General features: G+C 50.2%; 1 protein-coding gene across 1 annotated transcript in view; it reads left to right on the top strand.

The window, feature by feature from the left end:
• kalrna (kalirin RhoGEF kinase a) overlaps positions 1-17,500 on the top strand; it is a 107,052-nt gene that overhangs the window by 26,329 nt on the left and 63,223 nt on the right. Inside the window, 16 exon segments of the mRNA XM_030080534.1 lie at positions 422-614; positions 2,549-2,722; positions 2,827-2,910; positions 4,018-4,149; positions 4,442-4,564; positions 6,424-6,546; positions 8,065-8,256; positions 8,756-8,887; positions 9,598-9,696; positions 9,802-9,933; positions 11,794-11,916; positions 12,342-12,533; positions 12,686-12,859; positions 13,423-13,596; positions 13,905-14,214; positions 14,340-14,506. Of these exon segments, the coding sequence (XP_029936394.1) occupies positions 422-614; positions 2,549-2,722; positions 2,827-2,910; positions 4,018-4,149; positions 4,442-4,564; positions 6,424-6,546; positions 8,065-8,256; positions 8,756-8,887; positions 9,598-9,696; positions 9,802-9,933; positions 11,794-11,916; positions 12,342-12,533; positions 12,686-12,859; positions 13,423-13,596; positions 13,905-14,214; positions 14,340-14,506 (2,524 nt within the window).

Here is a 17,500-nt window from a genome sequence, read left to right as displayed (position 1 = left end):
GTCTCTCAGTGAGGATGTGTGTAAGCGGGGCTTCACCGTGCCCGTCTGTCTCTCTGCCCGTCTGTCTCTCAGTGAGGATGTGTGTAAGTGGGGCTTCACCGTGCCTGTCTGTCTCTCTGCCTGTCTGTCTCTCAGTGAGGATGTGTGTAAGTGGGGCTTCACCGTGCCCGTCTGTATCTCTGCCCGTCTGTCTCTCAGTGAGGATGTGTGTAAGTGGGGCTTCACCGTGCCTGTCTGTCTCTCTGCCCGTCTGTCTCTCAGTGAGGATGTGTGTAAGTGGGGCTTCACCGTGCCTGTCTGTCTCTCTGCCTGTCTGTCTCACTGTGCCTGTCTGTCTCTCTGCCTGTCTGTCTCTCAGTGAGGATGTGTGTGAGCGGGGCTTCACCGTGCCTGTCTGTCTCTCTGCCTGTCTGTCTCTCAGTGAGGATGTGTGTAAGCGGGGCTTCACTGTCATCCTGGACATGCGTGGGTCGAAGTGGGAGCTGATCAAGCCGCTGCTGAAGACGCTGCAGGACGTTTTCCCGGCTGAGATCTGCGTGGCGCTCATCATCAAACCAGACAACTTCTGGCAGAAGCAGAAGACCAACTTCGGCAGCGCCAAGTTCTCCTTCGAGGTGCCACAACCTGCTCCTGCTCCTGCTCCTTCTCCTGTTCCTCCTCCTGCTCCTGCTCCTCCTCCTCCTCCTGCTCCACCTGCTCCTGCTTCTCCTCCTCCTTCTCCTCCTCCTCGTCCTGCTCCTGTTGCTCCTCCTCCTCCTGCTCCTTCTCCTCCTCCTCCTTCTCTTCCTGCTCCTGCTTCTCCTCCTCCTCCTCCTCCTGCTCCTCCTCCTCCTGCTCTTCCTGCTCCTGCTTCTCCTCCTCCTTCTCCTTCTCCTGCTCTTCCTGCTCCTCCTCCTCTTACTCCTCCTCCTGCTCCTCTTGCTCCTCCTCCTCCTGCTCCTTCTCCTCCTCCTCCTCCTGCTCCTGCTCCTCCTGCTCCTCCCCCTCCTCCTGCTCCTCCTCCTTCTCCTTCTCCTCCTTCTCCTCCTCCTCCTGCTCCTCCTGCTCCTCCCCCTCCTCCTGCTCCTCCTCCTTCTCCTTCTCCTCCTCCTCCTGCTCCTCTTGCTCCTCCTCCTCCTTCTCCTCCTGCTCTTCCTGCTCCTCCTCCTCTTTCTCCTTCTCCTCCTCCTGCTCCTCCTCCTCCTGCTTCTCCTCCTACGTCTCCTCCTCCTGCTCCTCCTCCTGCTCTTCCTGCTTCTCCTCCTCCTTCTCCTCCTCCTGCTCTTCCTGCTCCTCCTCCTCTTGCTCCTCGCCTCCTGCTCCTCCTCCTCCTCTTGCTCCTCGCCTCCTGCTCCTTCTCCTCCTCCTGCTCCTCCTCCTCCTGCTTCTCCTCCTCCTTCTCCTCCTCCTGCTCTTCATGCTCCTCCTTCTCCTCCTCCTCCTGCTCCTCCTCCTCCTGCTCCTCCTCCTGCTCCTTCTCTTCCTCCTCCTCCTGCTCCTCCCCCTCCTCCTGCTCCTCCTCCTCTTTCTCCTTCTCCTCCTCCTGCTCCTCCTCCTCCTGCTTCTCCTCCTCCGTCTCCTCCTCCTGCTCCTCCTCCTCCTGCTCTTCCTGCTCCTCCTCCTCTTGCTCCTCGCCTCCTGCTCCTCCTCCTCCTCTTGCTCCTCGCCTCCTGCTCCTTCTCCTCCTCCTGCTCCTCCTCCTCCTGCTTCTCCTCCTCCTCCTCCTCCTCCTGCTCTTCATGCTCCTCCTTCTCCTCCTCCTCCTGCTCCTCTTGCTCCTCCTCCTCCTGCTCCTCCTCCTGCTCCTTCTCTTCCTCCTCCTCCTGCTGCTCCCCCTCCTCCTGCTCCTCCTCCTTCTCCTTCTCCTCCTCCTCCTGCTCCTCTTGCTCCTCCTCTTCCTTCTCCTCCTGCTCTTCCTGCTCCTCCTCCTCTTTCTCCTTCTCCTCCTCCTGCTCCTCCTCCTGCTTCTCCTCCTCCGTCTCCTCCTCCTGCTCCTCCTCCTCCTGCTCTTCCTGCTTCTCCTCCTCCTTCTCCTCCTCCTGCTCTTCCTGCTCCTCCTCCTCTTGCTCCTTGCCTCCTGCTCCTCCTCCTCCTCTTGCTCCTCGCCTCCTGCTCCTTCTCCTCCTCCTGCTCCTCCTCCTCTTTCCCCTCCTCCTCCTGCTTCTCCTCCTTCTCCTCCTCTTGCTCTTCCTGCTCTTCCTGCTCCTCCTTCTCCTCCTCCTCCTGCTCCTGCTCCTCCTCCTCCTGCTTCTCCTCCTCCTGCTCTTCCTGCTCCTCCTCCTGCTTCTCCTCCTCCTGCTTCTCCTCCTCCTTCTCCTCCCGCTCCTGCTCCTGCTCCTCTGGTTAGGAGGTCAGCTAAGAAGATAGTTAGCAGCTCAGCAGCTGAAACACAGAGGAGAGAGCAGCCTTTTTGTTTATTATGTTATTTAATTTTATTGGATCACTTTTATTTGATTATGTTTGTTTGTTTGTTTGTTTTAATCTCTGTATGTTCTTTTATTCTGTGTTTGTTGTCGTGTGTTGTTTTCGGTGTTTGATGTGACTGCGTGTTGCTGTCCCGGCGTGTCAGACCAGCCTGGTGTCGGTGGAGGGCCTGGCCAAGCTGGTGGACCCGTCCCAGCTGACGGAGGACTTCGACGGCTCGCTGGACTACAACCACGAGGAGTGGCTGGAGCTGCGGGTGTCGCTGGAGGAGTTCATGTCGAGCGCCGCTCACCTGCTGAGCCGCCTGGAGGAGCTGCAGGTTCGTCACACATAGATGTATTTATATTTGTATTTAATTATATATGTCAAGTGTTTTAATTTGCTGCTGTCTCACCTCGGAGTCGCTGCTGCGGTGTGTTTCAGGAGCTGCTGTCCAAGAAGGAGTTTCCTGTGGACGTGGAGGCGTCCCGCCGGCTGATCGAGGAGCACACACAGCTCAAGAAGAAGGCGAGAGAGGAGCATTTCACTTCCAAGTCTTCTGACATTTTTAATTAAAGGCCTGAATTAATGGCCTGAAAAATGCAACTTGTTTTTGCGTGATAGGGAAGGTCTTGGGGCCACATAAATACTGTCCCATGCATTTCACCTGTGACAAATGGAGAAATGCACACAGCCCGTTTTTTGAAACTCTCCCTGTAAAACGAGCGGATTGCACTTCTGTGAATTGATGATGTCATGAGGACGGTGACTCCGCCCACAGCCCACCTTCCCTCCCCAGGCAACCAGCTACCAAGCCAGTGAACTTAGCCAGCCAGGGCAACAAGCTCACAACATATTTACAACATATTTAACAAACATAACTTCTGAAACATCCTGTAATGAACGGATTTGAGGAGGTTTGGTTTCTCCTGCCGTCTGTGGTTCGGGATCGTACGGTCCTATAACATCACGCTCAGGGTCCCTCAGCGTTTTAGTCCAAATTTGCTCATCTGTTGGGCTCATTTCAGCACCGACTGTTTTATCAACCCGACACAACACAATGCCAGCTTCATTTGTAGTTCAGGATCGAAGTCGGGCTCAAACATGTATGGTTGTATAACATCACACTCGACAGTCATGACAGTCATACATAAGATGATAATTCCTGTTTACCGGTGAGCACCATCGAGCTCCGTTGAGCAACGTAGGTTTCAGTTACTTTCCTGTGATTGGCCCGACCATATGTCACTCAGAAAACAGTCAGCCAATCAGTGGAGAGGGGCTGATTCTCTCTGCTGCCAGTGCTCCGGGAGAAAGGCGAGAGAGAGGAGCTGTGAAACCATATTTATCAGACCACAGGTACTCAAAACCACAAACACATCCTGCAGAGAGATCAGCCGTTCAGATAAAAGCCTGGAGCGGTGCACAGCAGGGGGCCTTTAGCTGAGGAATCACTGACTCAGTAATGTCACAGTAATGATGCAGATCAGTGCTGTTTTTTTCTTGTTGTCCCTGAACGCAGCAGTTACATGTTTCAGCAGGAGGTTTCTCCTCAGCATGTTTGTGCTTGTTTGTTGTTGTTTGTTCATGTTTGTTTACTTTCGCTGCTGTTTGTTGGTTTTTGTTTGTGTGCAGGTGCTGAAGGCCCCGGTGGAGGAGCTGGACCGCGAGGGCCAGCGGCTGCTGCAGTGCATCCGCTCCAGCGACGGCTTCTCCGGCAGGAACTGCATCTCCGGCTCCGCAGACTTCCAGAGTCTGGTTCCCAAGGTGCTTCACTCTGTTCTGCTGGAACCTAAAGGAACAGTCCACCCAAAACACAGCCAGCTGCTGCTCCCGTTCCTCAGCTCTGCTCCATGCAGCACGGACACAGAGCTCAGAGGACACAGCCCCGTCATGACGAGCTGCTGATGTTCAAACTGCACCGAGCTCGCGTGGAGCAGCAGGCACAAACTGGACCAGGCAGAATATGAGCTGTTGTGTGTTGGGTCAGATTAGCAGATTAGCAGATTAGCGGTGGTATCTGACTGGTTCTCCTGGTTCTCTGTCTGGTTCTCCTCAGGTGGCCAGTCTGCTGGATAAGCTCCACTCCACACGGCAGCACCTGCACCAGATGTGGCACGTCAGGAAGCTGAAGCTGGACCAGTGTTTCCAGCTGCGTCTGTTTGAGCAGGACGCCGAGAAGGTCAGTGACCCTCCACCGCCTGACCCGAGGGCAGCAGGAATGCTGGCGACGGGTCATAACTTTCACATTGTTTTTGAATAGCTGCAGCATTGTAAAAGCAGAGTGACTGTTGTCTTCTCTTGGAGAAAGTGCTGTGCTCTCAGGTGAGGGTTCTGCTGGTTTCTGTCCAGAACAGACGTGAGCGTTTGGTCAGAACAGCAGAACATGCACATTCCTGTCGTTTTTGAAAAAACTGGTCCTCGGATTTGCAACCAGAAGAGAATAAAACCCGGGAAAGTCATAAACTGTGTGCAGACATTTCCCTTCCAAACATGAGCGTTACCACGGCAATGTGACATCATGAGCACAAACAGCAGAAGCATCAAAATCTTAACACCCACTTTAAGGGTCAAACAGTTCCCTGTGACTATCGAGCAGCAACAGTTTCAGGAGTGTGTGAGCAGATGATGGTGTGTGAAGATGAGTGTGTGTGCAGGAGGGTGAGACAGCCCCACAGAGAGGAAACCACAGCGTGTACTCTGACTAATCGACTGCTGGCGTGGAAGTTAAACTCATCTGGATGTTTTACACGATGTAATCACTGTGGTTTTTAAATACCCCCCCACCCCCTCACACACACACACACACACACACACAGCTTGAGGGAGCAGCAGTTTGTCCATATATAGCGTCTGGAGTGAAAGTCTTTAAATAGCAGCAGTTCCTTGTAAACCGGCAGGCATGTTAATGATGACTGGAGTCCAAACAGCACCTGATGTGACCAGGCTGCTGAGAACGGAGAGGAAACTTCTAGATACACTATATGGACAGAAGTATTTGGACACACCTCTTAATCAGCGGCCGAATGCCAGCCTCACATCACCGAGCACGACGCCGAGCGGCGGACGGAGCGGCGTAAAGCTCGCCGCCGCCGGACTCTGGAGTAGCAGAAACGTGTTCTGTGGAGCGACCAATCAGGCTCCTCTATGTGGCGGTCTGATGGACGAGTCTGGGTTTGGGGAACGCCAGGAGAACGTTCCCTGCCTGAGCGCATTGTGCCGACTGTGCAGTTTGCTGGAGGAGGGATCACGCTGTGGGCTGGTGTTTCTGGGCTCTGCCTCGGCCCCTCAGCTCCACTGAAGGGAAATCTGAACGCTTCAGCTCACCGACACATTTTGGACAATTCTCTGCTTCCAGCTCTGTGGGACCAGTTTGGGGAAGGAAGGCCCTTTCCTGTCCCAGCATGACTGAGCCCCAGTGCACAGAGCAGCTCCATGAAGGCGTGGCCGGCTGAGTTTGGTGTGGAAGAACTTGAGCGGCCCGCACAGAGCCCCGACCTCAACCCCATCCAACACCTTTGAGATCAACTGGAACGGAGACTGTGAGCCGGGCCCTCTGGTCCAACATCAGAGTCTGAGCTCACAAATGCTCTTCTGGATGAACGGGCAGAAACTCCCACAGACACTCCAACATCTGGCAGAAAGCCTCCCAGAAGAGTGGAAGCTGTTCTGCTGCAAAGGACCAACTCCATATTGATGCCTCTGGGTTTAGGATGGAGCTCAGAGAAGCTCCTGCAGGTGCAGCAGGACTTTAGTCCAGATTGTGGATGTCATGATGAATGGAGATGATTTTTAAATGCCTGGAGGGGGACTTTAATCTAGTCCTTACTTTGCTGAGGGCCCCCTGGAAGACCCTCAGGGACCCCTGGGGGCCCCGGACCCCACATGGAACACCTCTGGTCTGACACAGAAAACTGATCTGTTCTTTCCACCGTGTGAGAGTTTCATTCCACAGCAGCAAACACTAACTGACTGTGTGTTAATATTTGTGTGTGGTGTTAATAAGTGTGTGTGTGTGTGTGTGTGTGTGTGTGTGTGCAGATGTTTGACTGGATCAGCCACAACAAGGAGGTGTTCCTGCAGAGTCACACGGAGATCGGGATTGGCTACCAGCACGCCGTGGAGCTGCAGACCCAACACAACCACTTTGCCATGAACTCCATGGTAACTGCAACACACACACACACACACACACGCACGCACACACACACACACACACACACACACACGACACAGCTCTGCTCTCAGCTGTGACCAGAGGGACAAACTTTTTCGCTCATCTGGCCTTTAAAGACGAGATCAGTTTGACCTTTTTAGCACAAATTGCTGCTATTTATGAAGCTTTGTTTGTGTGCCAACTGGCTGTTCATTTTTTGTCTTTGCTATTTTTTTTTTTTTTTTTGCTGGTGTTCAGGTCATTTTTTTTTTTTTTTGCTAATTTGGAAAAAAAAAAAAGTTCCAGTCATTTAGTGCTAATTTGCTCATCGTGTTCCTCCAGCCTCAGTGAGTCGGCAGTCAAAGGGTTAAACAAAACTGTATACTCTCTGTAATTGCACTGTTTCCATTTTATTTTATAGAGTTTTTTACCTGTGTTTTTTTTTTACTGCATGTGGGATGTCAGTGTGGCTGTTTAGCACTGGAGGTGAGCAAAGTGTGGAGAGGAGGAACAGCTCTGGAGGCTGACGTCCACACAAAAACAACAAACTAACCAAAAGTCCCAGGAAAGTTAATGAGGAGCAAACAAACTGAACAAACCATCTGAGACAGTAGAGCCTCACAGCAAGCAGCCTTCAAAACAACAGCCACCTTCCTGTCTGGCTCTTTATACTGTTTATTAGTCCAGTCATTTTACGAAAAAACCTAGGACAAATTGCAAGAGAAGCAAACTCAACTGATTTTGTATCCTCAGTTTGTCCTGAGTGAGGGAAAAAAAAGTCCCAAGAAATCCCATTGGTGGAAAGTTTTGAAAATCACCTATTTATGACCACATATTACCAAAAAACACTGTTTTTAACACACAGGGGAAAGGGATTCAAATTTTTACTTTCAGATATCACTATAAAAATTCACAAGTTGATTACACACACAAAGACAAGAAAAAAAGACAATTACAAGTTCTTTGATTTATTCTGTTTACACATGCATATCACACATTATCTGATTTGATATGCGGTCATAAGGAATATAAGGAATAAATGCCAGAAGAGACATTTAAACAGTGAATTAAAAGGTTACTTTATATATAGTAACCTTTTAATTCAAGTGAAATAAGTTCCTCAGCTGTTTAAAGATTCAGCATCTGATACTTCATTCTGATTAAATGAAGCCACACTCCAGTTATATGTTTAATGAGCTGGATCAGTTTTTATCCTCACCTTTTATTCATCATCCCGGCCGTCGCCCTCCGAGCTGCTCCGGCCGTCTGTCTGGCTGCTCAGTTTGAGTTCTGTACAAACACACAGACAACTTACTGTGCTCATCTGTCTCTTAATCTTTAAAAGGACAAGATAATGCTATAAACTAAAAATGAAAAAAACTATAAAAACGTATGTGTTATAGAAAAAACACATGCACATATGTTACCAACATTTAGCTGATTATCATGCAGGAACGTGGCTGCTGTCATTGTGAGCCTGTTTATTTGTAACGTTTGTTCTGTTTGTGGTGTGTTTTTTTTCCCAGAATGCCTATGTGAACATCAACAGGATCATGTCGGTGGCGAGCCGGCTGTCGGAGGCCGGACACTACGCCTCCACGCAGATCAAACAGATCTCAGGTCAGCTGGACCAGGACTGGAAAAGCTTCGCCGCGGCGCTGGACGAGCGCTCCACCATCCTCGCCATGTCGTCCGTCTTCCACCAGAAGGCAGAGCAGGTAAATATCAGCCGGACACGTTCCAGGACAACCTGCAGCACAACCTGCAGGACATGCTCTGCCTTCCCATGTTCAGATCGGGGCTGCACACGCAGTCCAAATCTCAGTCTGGACAAACGCAGTATCCAAATGGCAGCAGCTGCAGTTTATTGTGACAGTATCGCTTCATAAATTATTATAAATCATTCTAAATGATTATAAATCATTCTAAATGATGTTCTCCAGACATAAAAAAAAAAGATGATGGTTCAGTGCCGACCCTGGAAAAAAAATCACACCATCCTTATTTTAGTAGGTTTTTTAGCTAGTTCTTTATTTTCAGTTAAAATGAAAATTAGGGTTCAAAATCTAAAATCTGCAGTGTGAGCAGGACGGCCGGCTGTGTCAGAGTGATGTCGGTGGTTTCACGGTGCCGTGGAGCTCCGGCTCACTCCTCTCCAGCAGGTTTCGGTTCGGCCGGCGGCGCTCAGCTGACCCTCTGTGATCTGTGCCTCCTCAGTTCCTGTCGGGGGTGGAGGCCTGGTGCAAAGTCTGCAGCGAGGGGGGCTTACCGTCCGACATGCAGGACCTGGAGCTCGCCATCCACCGCCACCAGAGCCTGTATGAGCAGGTCACACAGGCCTACACCGAGGTAACACGCTGCACACACACACACACACACACACACACACACACACACACACACACACACACACACACACACACGAGCAGTCACCAGAGTGTGTGTGTGAACATGTACGGGAATATGAATGCTGTCTGACCTGTCTGTCTGTCTGTCTCACCTGTCTGTCTCTCTCCGTCCTGTCTGTCTGTCTGTCTCACCTGTCTCTCTCTCTCTGTCCTGTCTGTCTGTCTGTCTCTCCGTCCTGTCCGTCTGTCTGTCTCTCTCCGTCCTGTCTGTCTGTCTCACCTGTCTGTCTGTCTGTCTCTCTCTCTCCGTCCTGTCTGTCTGTCTGTCTCACCTGTCTGTCTCACCTGTCTCACACTCTCTCTGTCCTGTCTGTCTGTCTGTCTCACCTGTCTGTCTCTTCCTCCTGTCCGTCTGTCTGTCTCTCTCTGTCCTTTCTGTCTGTCTGTCTCACCTGTCTGTCTCTCTCTGTCCTGTCTGTCTGTCTGTCTGTCTCACCTGTCTGTCTCTCTCCGTCCTGTCTGTCTGTCTCACCTGTCTGTCTCTCTCTGTCCTGTCTGTCTGTCTTTCTCACCTGTCTCTCTCTCTCCGTCCTGTCTGTCTGTCTCACCTGTCTGTCTCTCTCTGTCCTGTCCTGTCTGTCTGTCTCACCCGTCTGTTTCTCTCCGTCCTTTCCGTCTGTCTGTCTCACCTGTCTGTCTCTCTCTCTCCAGGTGAGTCAGGACGGTAAAGCCCTATTGGACGTCCTCCAGAGGCCTCTAAGTCCCGGCAATTCTGATTCGCTGACGGCCACCGCCAATTACTCCAAAGCGGTGAGTGGGCGGGGCTTTGTTTTGTAAACCGATCCACCAGCCAATCACAGCGTGGTATTGAACAGCAGAGCAGCATCACTTCCTGTGTGTGTGTGTTGCCTTCAGGTGCACTGCATCCTGGACGTGGTTCACGAGGTTCTGCACCACCAGAGGAGGCTGGAGAACATCTGGCAGCACAGGAAGGTCCGCCTGCACCAGAGACTGCAGCTGTGTGTGTTCCAGCAGGACGTGCAGCAGGTACACACACACACACACACACACACACACACACACGCACTGACATCCCATAATCCTTTAGTGACATGAAACATCTGAAACATTCAGGACATGACATCTGGATCTGATCTGATCTGATTTGATTTGATTTGGTTTTTATTTTCGTTTTCGTTGCTGCTGTGCTGCATCACCACAGCGTCCGGCCCACACGACTTTCACCGTAAACTAGAATAAAGTTGTTATAGAGCTGCACATAAACAGATCAGCTCACAGTCAGAGGAGGAAAAACAACAAACACAGCTCAGGGTTCAAGACAACGGCATTAATCTGTCAAAGAGCAACTGCATCTGCCAAAGCAACACATATCTCTCCCCTCGAGAGCTGAAACGCTGGACATCTTCAAATCAGCCCTTAAGACACACCTTTTCACCCTAGCTTTCCCCCAGTAACCAGCTCAGTTTACCCCCTTTTTTTTCCTCTCCCACCCTACCTTGTAAAGCGACCTTGGGTTTTAGAAAGGCGCTATATAAAACTCAGCTATCATTATTATTATTATTATTATTATTATTATTGTTATTATTATATCCAGCCCAGCAGGGGGAGCTGTCAGTAGAAATGTGATGCAGCTGCGTTAGAGGCAGTAAGCAGTGAGCAGGCGTACGCTCTCACCATCAGGTTGGTCACACGCTGATGCCAGCATGTGCTCCAAAACACCCAGAATGCTTTGGGTCCTATCATGCCAAGCGGCTCTGAGTGCGACTCAGGTGTGTTTTCTAGTGTCCAAGCGGCTCAGTTGTCATTTCCCAGTCCAGCGCCCCCTTGTGGAAACAGCAAAGACCTCAGAGCTGCAGCAAACAGCAGCTCTGAGGTCAGTGCTGCAGGTTTCTCTGCTGTCTGAAGCTCATTATCAGACAGTAATGGTGGCCTCCATAGGGGGCGCCGGCGAGTGTCCGCTCTGCTTGTCCCACACACAGGGACGCTGCTTCACCTCAGGGAGCTCAGATGGAGTCCTGCTGTCGCCGTAGATGATCTGTTCGTGAGCTTTCACTCGGTACACGAACAGATCCGTCTCCTTCCTTCTTACCTGGAGAATCCTCCATTAGAACAGCAACCCACCAAGGTGTGACACACTTGGCTTTTAAAGGGGACGGGAGACGGCGCTCTGATTGGTTTACTGCCCAAAACACAGCCAGGATTCATGAGGAGACTCAGTACAAGCCTCAGCAACAACAAAGCTCAACATTTCCTCAGTCAGTTGTGTCTGTTTCCCCCTCACATAGACAGTAAGTCCATTTGACTGGCGACACCCTGTGGCCAAACCCTGGTACTGCAGATGTCACTGGGACTGGAGAGAGGAGGAAGGACCAGAGTGACATATATAACCAGACAGACAGGCAGGCAGACAGACACACAGACAGACAGGGAGACAGACAGACAGGTTTTCCTGCAGTTGAGTGTAAAATATCAACCATGTGTCCCTGCTCTTCACCCTCCACTGCCGTTACCATGGTAACCTAAATGTTATTTTTGTGGTTTGTTATTATCAGTATTTAAGAGGCTCTAAGAGAGGAGAGAGAGAGAGAGAGAGAGAGAGAGCAACAACATGAACTTCCCACACTGACACGCCCACTTCCTCGCAGGCCACACCCACTCCAGCGGTGTGCAGAGTGCTGTGTCTGACATGATGTGCACACAGCAGCGAGCCTGCAGGAGCTAAACTTCCCCCTCCGTGTTCTTCTTTTTCTGGATTTGTTCATATTTGCTCTTTCACCTTGTCTTCACTGCAGTGACCTAATGTCCTGTGCAGATCATTAAGGTCTCATGGTTTCAGGGTGGTGAGGGTGTGGTGAGGGTGGTGACGGTTGTGCTTCCTGTTGGCAGGTGATGGACTGGATTGAAAACCACGGCGAGGCTTTTCTCAGCAAACACACCGGAGTCGGGAAGTCTCTGCACCGAGCCAGAGCGCTGCAGAAGAGACACGACGACTTCGAGGATGTCGCTCAGGTCTGACTGTCTGCCTGCCTGTCTGTCTGTCTCCCTGTTTGTCTGTCTGTCTCTCTGTGTGTCTGTCTCCCTGTGTGTCTGTCTGTGTCAGGGGTCAGTGTCCAGGTGCTCAGTGTGACCTGAGTCAGGGGTCAGGGGTCACGTGGCTCTGAGGAGCAGAGATGTTGATGCAGCAGCTCATTTCTCATCAACCAGATGGGGGAAGCACGAAACACTCAACCCGTGTTTTGTTTTGTCGTTGTGAGGAGATCTGGGGGCGTCGGCCTTTTTGTTTGTTTGTTTGTTGTGAACTTGATGTGGTCTGTAAACACAGACACTGGAACAGGGGCTCTGTAAGACCTTAGGTCACCTGATGGGTCAGGTGGTCTGACAGGTGACAGGTCAGCTGGGGGTCAGGTGGTCTGACAGGTGTGTGTGCTCCTCAGAACACCTACACCAACGCTGACAAGCTGCTGGAGGCGGCGGAGCAGCTGGCTCAGACCGGCGAGTGCGACCCGGAGGAGATCTACAAGGCGGCGAGACACCTGGAGGTGCGGATCCAGGACTTCGTCCGCCGCGTCGAACACAGGAAGCTGCTGCTCGACATGTCTGTGTCCTTCCACACACACACCAAGGAGGTGAGGCACACACACACACACACACACACACACACACACAAGGGAGTCTTCAGGGGAAGGTTAGAGACACAACCCTAACCCAACACATCTATCTCCCCTGTCTGTCTCACCTGTCTCTCTCTCCCCTGTCTGTCTGCCTGTCTCACCTGCAGCTGTGGTCGTGGATGGAGGAGGTGCAGAAGCAGCTGCTGGAGGAGGTGGGCTGCGACTCGGTCGACTCGGTCCAGGCTCTGATCCAGCAGTTCCAGCAGCAGCAGACGGCCACGCTGGAGGCCACGCTCAACGTCATCAAGGAGGGGGAGGAGCTTATCCAGCAGCTCAGGTGAGCCTGAAGATGAAGCTGAACCTTCAGAGCCTTCACACTTTTTTCACTCCAGTTTTCCATCAGCGGGATAAAGTCCTCCACATGAGTTTTCCTAAAAGCAGCAGCACTGTTGTGTTTTCAGGACTTTTTCAAACCGAAACGCTCCCTCCTCCTCCTCCGCCGGGGAAAATAGTCCCCGGGGAAACATTTTGCTTTCCACAGCCAATTATCAGCTGTGTGGTTTCTGAGCGTTGAGGACTTTGTTCGCCGCAGAAGCAGAACATTATAAGGCGGCTGCTTCAACCACAAACTCACATTTTGATTCTGTGTTGAATTTGATAGGATTTGATGGTTTTGATGGTTTGTTGATGTGGAAAATGTGAACGAGACAAACATTCAGGGGGAAGGAGTTTTACATGAATTTATGCTTGAATTTAACCTCCGACTGCACTGATTTATACCCTTACTGCTGCAAACAGCTCACATGTCTCTCTCTCTCTCTCTCTCTCTCTCTCCCTCTCTCTCTCTCTCTCTCTCTCTCTCTCTCTCTCTCTCTCTCTCTCTCTCTCTCTCTCTCTCTCTCAGGATGCGGCTCTGTCCACCAATAAGACGCCTCACTGCAGTTCCATCGCTCACATCCAGGGGGTGCTGCAGCAGCTGGACGAGGCTCAGGGCCAGATGGAGGAACTTTTCCACGAACGCAAAATCAAGCTGGACATCTTCCTGCAGCTGCGCATCTTCGAGCAGTACACCATCGAGGTGTGTGTGTGTGTGTGTGTGTGTGCGTGTGTGTGTGTGTGTGTGTGTGTGTGTGCTTCGTAAAGTCTAACCAGAGGCTGGATGTTGTTGTTCTTGTTTAGATACTCTCTGTTCCTCAGTATTTCATTCTGTTACATTTTTAATTACCGGTATGTAATTGTTGGTATGGATTTCTGATGATGTGTTTATGTTCAGTAGCATATTTATGTAGATTTATTTATTTAGATTTATTTAGATTGAGTGTCAGCGTTAGCGTGTTGTGTGCTACAGAAACATTTTTCTCCATGATCATCTCCACCTGTCTGCAGGTGACGGCGGAGCTCGACGCCTGGAACGAGGATCTGTCTCGTCAGCTGGCCGACACCGGCGGCTCGGCTGCTGGGGGCGGCGGTGGCGGTGGCGGCAGTGGGGCGGGCAGCAGTGGCGGCAGTGGCGGCAGCAGCAGCAGCAGCGGTGGTGGTGGCGGCGCCTCCTCTGGCGGGTCGGAGGACATCGGGCTGGCGGAGCAGCGGCTGAAGAGACACACAGAGAGGAAAACTGCCATGAACAACATGAGCTACGAGGTGATGCAGCAGGGCCAAGACCTGCACCAGTACATCATGGAGGTCCAGGCCTCAGGTCAGAGCACACACACACACACACACACACACACACACACGTATGTTGGCAAAACAGGCTCGACATAAAGCCCTCAGCCAATCAGAGTCAGTCATGTGTGTGTGTGTGTGTGTGTGTGTGTGCAGGCATCGAGCTGACCGGGGAGAAGGACGTGGACTTGGCCTCCCAGGTGCAGGAGCTGCTGGAGTTCCTGCATGAGAAGCAGCAGGAGGTGGAGCTGAGCGCCCAACACACACACACTCGGCTGGAGCAGAGCCTGCAGCTGCGCCACCTGCAGGCCGAGGTCAAACAGGTCCGAAACTTTATCGACACAACGTGCAAATCACACAAACACAGGAAAAACTCAAAAGTCAAGTTGTGTTCTGTTTTCAGACCAGAGCAACACAGATCGGCCAGTTAGAAGTTGTTTATTAGTGTATTAGTATTTGATAATTATAGCACCTCATGTTGCATGAATTATTGTACACACTAATAACTATTAGCAGTTCTCTCTCCATAAGCCCATAAATTTACTTTTTTCTTGTATTTGTTTATTTGGGAGGGACAGGACACATTAATGAACAAGGCATTAAGGACTAACAGTTAATTAGTAACTAGTCACAGCTGATTTAACCTTTTCTACACCAGCTGCTCAGTCTGAGGACGAACTGCTTCAGACAGCAGACCACAGCTCTCATCAATACCTTACAATACCTTATTAATACCTGATTAATAACAGTTTATCTGAAGTTAACTGGATTTAATTAACATTAATATAATTTACATCCTCTGTGTTCATTTAGACATGAATAAAGGTCACTCGTTAATTCTCAGCCCAGGAGAGAGAGGCTGCTCTTGTGTTATTGGATTTATCAACTCAATGAAGAGCAGCTCCATCTTGTGGTGGGAGGTGGTATCGCAGTGAACACATACATCCACCATTCATAACAATATTCATAGCACTACACACATAATACATGCCTCTCCTCCAATCACTGTCAAGAGCAATAAATCAGTAAAACTGGAGGGAAAACAATAATTGAGCCAAACAGAATAAAATTGTGAAAATAATAAAGTCAAATCAAGTGGATTTAAAAAACAGCAGATTTAAACTGCCCTTCAAACCTCTTCCAGCCTAGTTTGTCTTCACGCGGTCGGGAGCGCAGCACTGCCATGAAATCTGAAGAAGCTTCAACAGAAACAAAAATCTGGATCTTTCCCGACTTTTTCAACGCAGCACGGCAGGACCGAGGCGCCGCTGCCTGATTGGCTCCCTCACTGAATAATTAATGGATGAGGTTTACCTCATTTCAACTGGAGGAGCTGCTGCTGACAGCCAATCAAAGTCCAGTATTGTGACAACTTCTTGTTCCAGTTTGGTTTATCTTGGGTTGACTGGAGCTGGATATTGATCTGGATATTGATCTGCTGGTGACAGTGTGTAGCCTCGGGTGATGTTGTTGCCGTAAGAAGACCAGTGAGGAGGAAACTTGGTGATTTCTTTTGTCGTGGCTCCAAAATGGCGGCCCTACGTGCCTCAGTGAGAGGGTCAAAGATGGCCATCGTCACGGTCTTGCCAGACATTTTGGCTTTATCACTCACTCACTCACTCCTCCCTACTCACTATATAGGGAATTCAATGTAGTGGACTATATAGTGAACTCAATAGCGGACTGTTTTGGACACTACTTCGCCCGTTGTTCGGTGCCTCTTCCGCAATGCATGACGGGATATATTGCCTGGTTAGTGACCATCGGATGTCCGCTACATTTCGCGGTGGATTGTGGGATACATGCAGTGGACTATATAGTGAACATTAATAATCACTAAACATTCGGACACCCCTACAAAATGGCGTAATCACTATACAGTGCACTATATAGTGGTTAGGGAGTGATTTCGGACACAGCCTTTGAGTCAGAAATTCAGGAGAACCATCTCACCATGTGACCGCTGCTATGACCTGCGTCTACCAACCAACCAATAAGAGTGCAGCATCAAACAACGACACTGATCAACACGACACTGGAGCTAAACCCGCTGATGGAGGTAAAACGAGGAAAAAGAAATGCTTGGGAGGAAGAAAACGAGTCCACATTCTCCTCCTATTTTTTTGGTCCAAAAAACATTAATATCACCTAATAATTAACACATTAATATAATAATATCACTTAATATTGATAAATAAGATGAACACATTATTATCACTGTTGCTAGACTCCATTCCTGCTGAGCTTCCTTGTTTAGCATGACAGCGGTGCAGAGTGATCACGTTCGCCGATGATGTTCTCTTGTATACTGACTTTGCGTCACAGCCAATAAGATTCGGCCGGTGTGATCATTGTGCAGTCGACAGACATCAACGTGGATGTTGTAGTTTATTATAGTTATTAGTAGTTTATTAGTAGTTTAATAGAGCCATGTTGCACGGTGTGGCTTGCTGTGAACTTTGAAGCCGGCTGAGATCTCGCCGTCAGAGGGTTCGGCTGAAGGCGGGCGGATCTTCCTCATTTTGTTTAACCTGCAGCCGACCTGCTTCACCTGCTGAGCTTCATCAAGATGTTTCCTCTGGTTCTCAGAGGAGCAGAGGAAGTGGCCTGGCGTTTGTTAGACACACAGGAAGTTGTGTGAGTGAGATGTCGCCATGTTGGAGGACTGATAGGAACAAAGTGACAGAGAGGAGAAGATGTCTGACTGGTGAATGTTAAGCAGCCGGGAGGCGTTCAGGACCACGAGCCCACAGCTGCTGTTGGAGGAGCCTGAATTATTGATGAGGTCTACAGCACTGTGCTAATGACACACACACACACACACACACACACCTCTTCCTCTCTCAGAGGTTTCAGTGCTGATGTGTACATGATTTTATGTTTTCTGATGTTCTCTGAGATTAATTCATTTAGATGGTTTCTGCTCGTTCAGGCCAGCGAGTCCCAGACGTTTTCCCATCAAAGTGTCTGCAGATCAATCATATTAGATCACAGATTAATAACGTTTAACATCGTGTTCTATGAAAAACCATCTGACTGCTGGAAGGGAAGGTTACGCTTCAACAAACTGATGCTCAGTAGAGCGCCGAAACCAAGATCCACTGGGCAGATTCAAAAAATCTGAAAATTTAACACATCCCACATTTTCAAGTCGAGTCATTTTCACCGGTTTATTGTTTTATTTTACGTTTCGGCACAGAGCCTTCAGCAGAGTTTTGAAACGTGACTGTTTTGTCCTCCTTGGCTTGAAAATGTGGGATGTGCTACATTTGCACATTTCGAATGCACCTGGAAAGACTTGAGGTGAGGACCGAGGC

The sequence above is a fragment of the Myripristis murdjan genome, chromosome 21, assembly GCF_902150065.1.
Source record: "Myripristis murdjan chromosome 21, fMyrMur1.1, whole genome shotgun sequence".
In the NCBI taxonomy this organism is placed as follows: Eukaryota; Metazoa; Chordata; class Actinopteri; order Holocentriformes; family Holocentridae; genus Myripristis; species Myripristis murdjan.
This window is presented reverse-complemented; position numbering and strand designations above follow the sequence as displayed.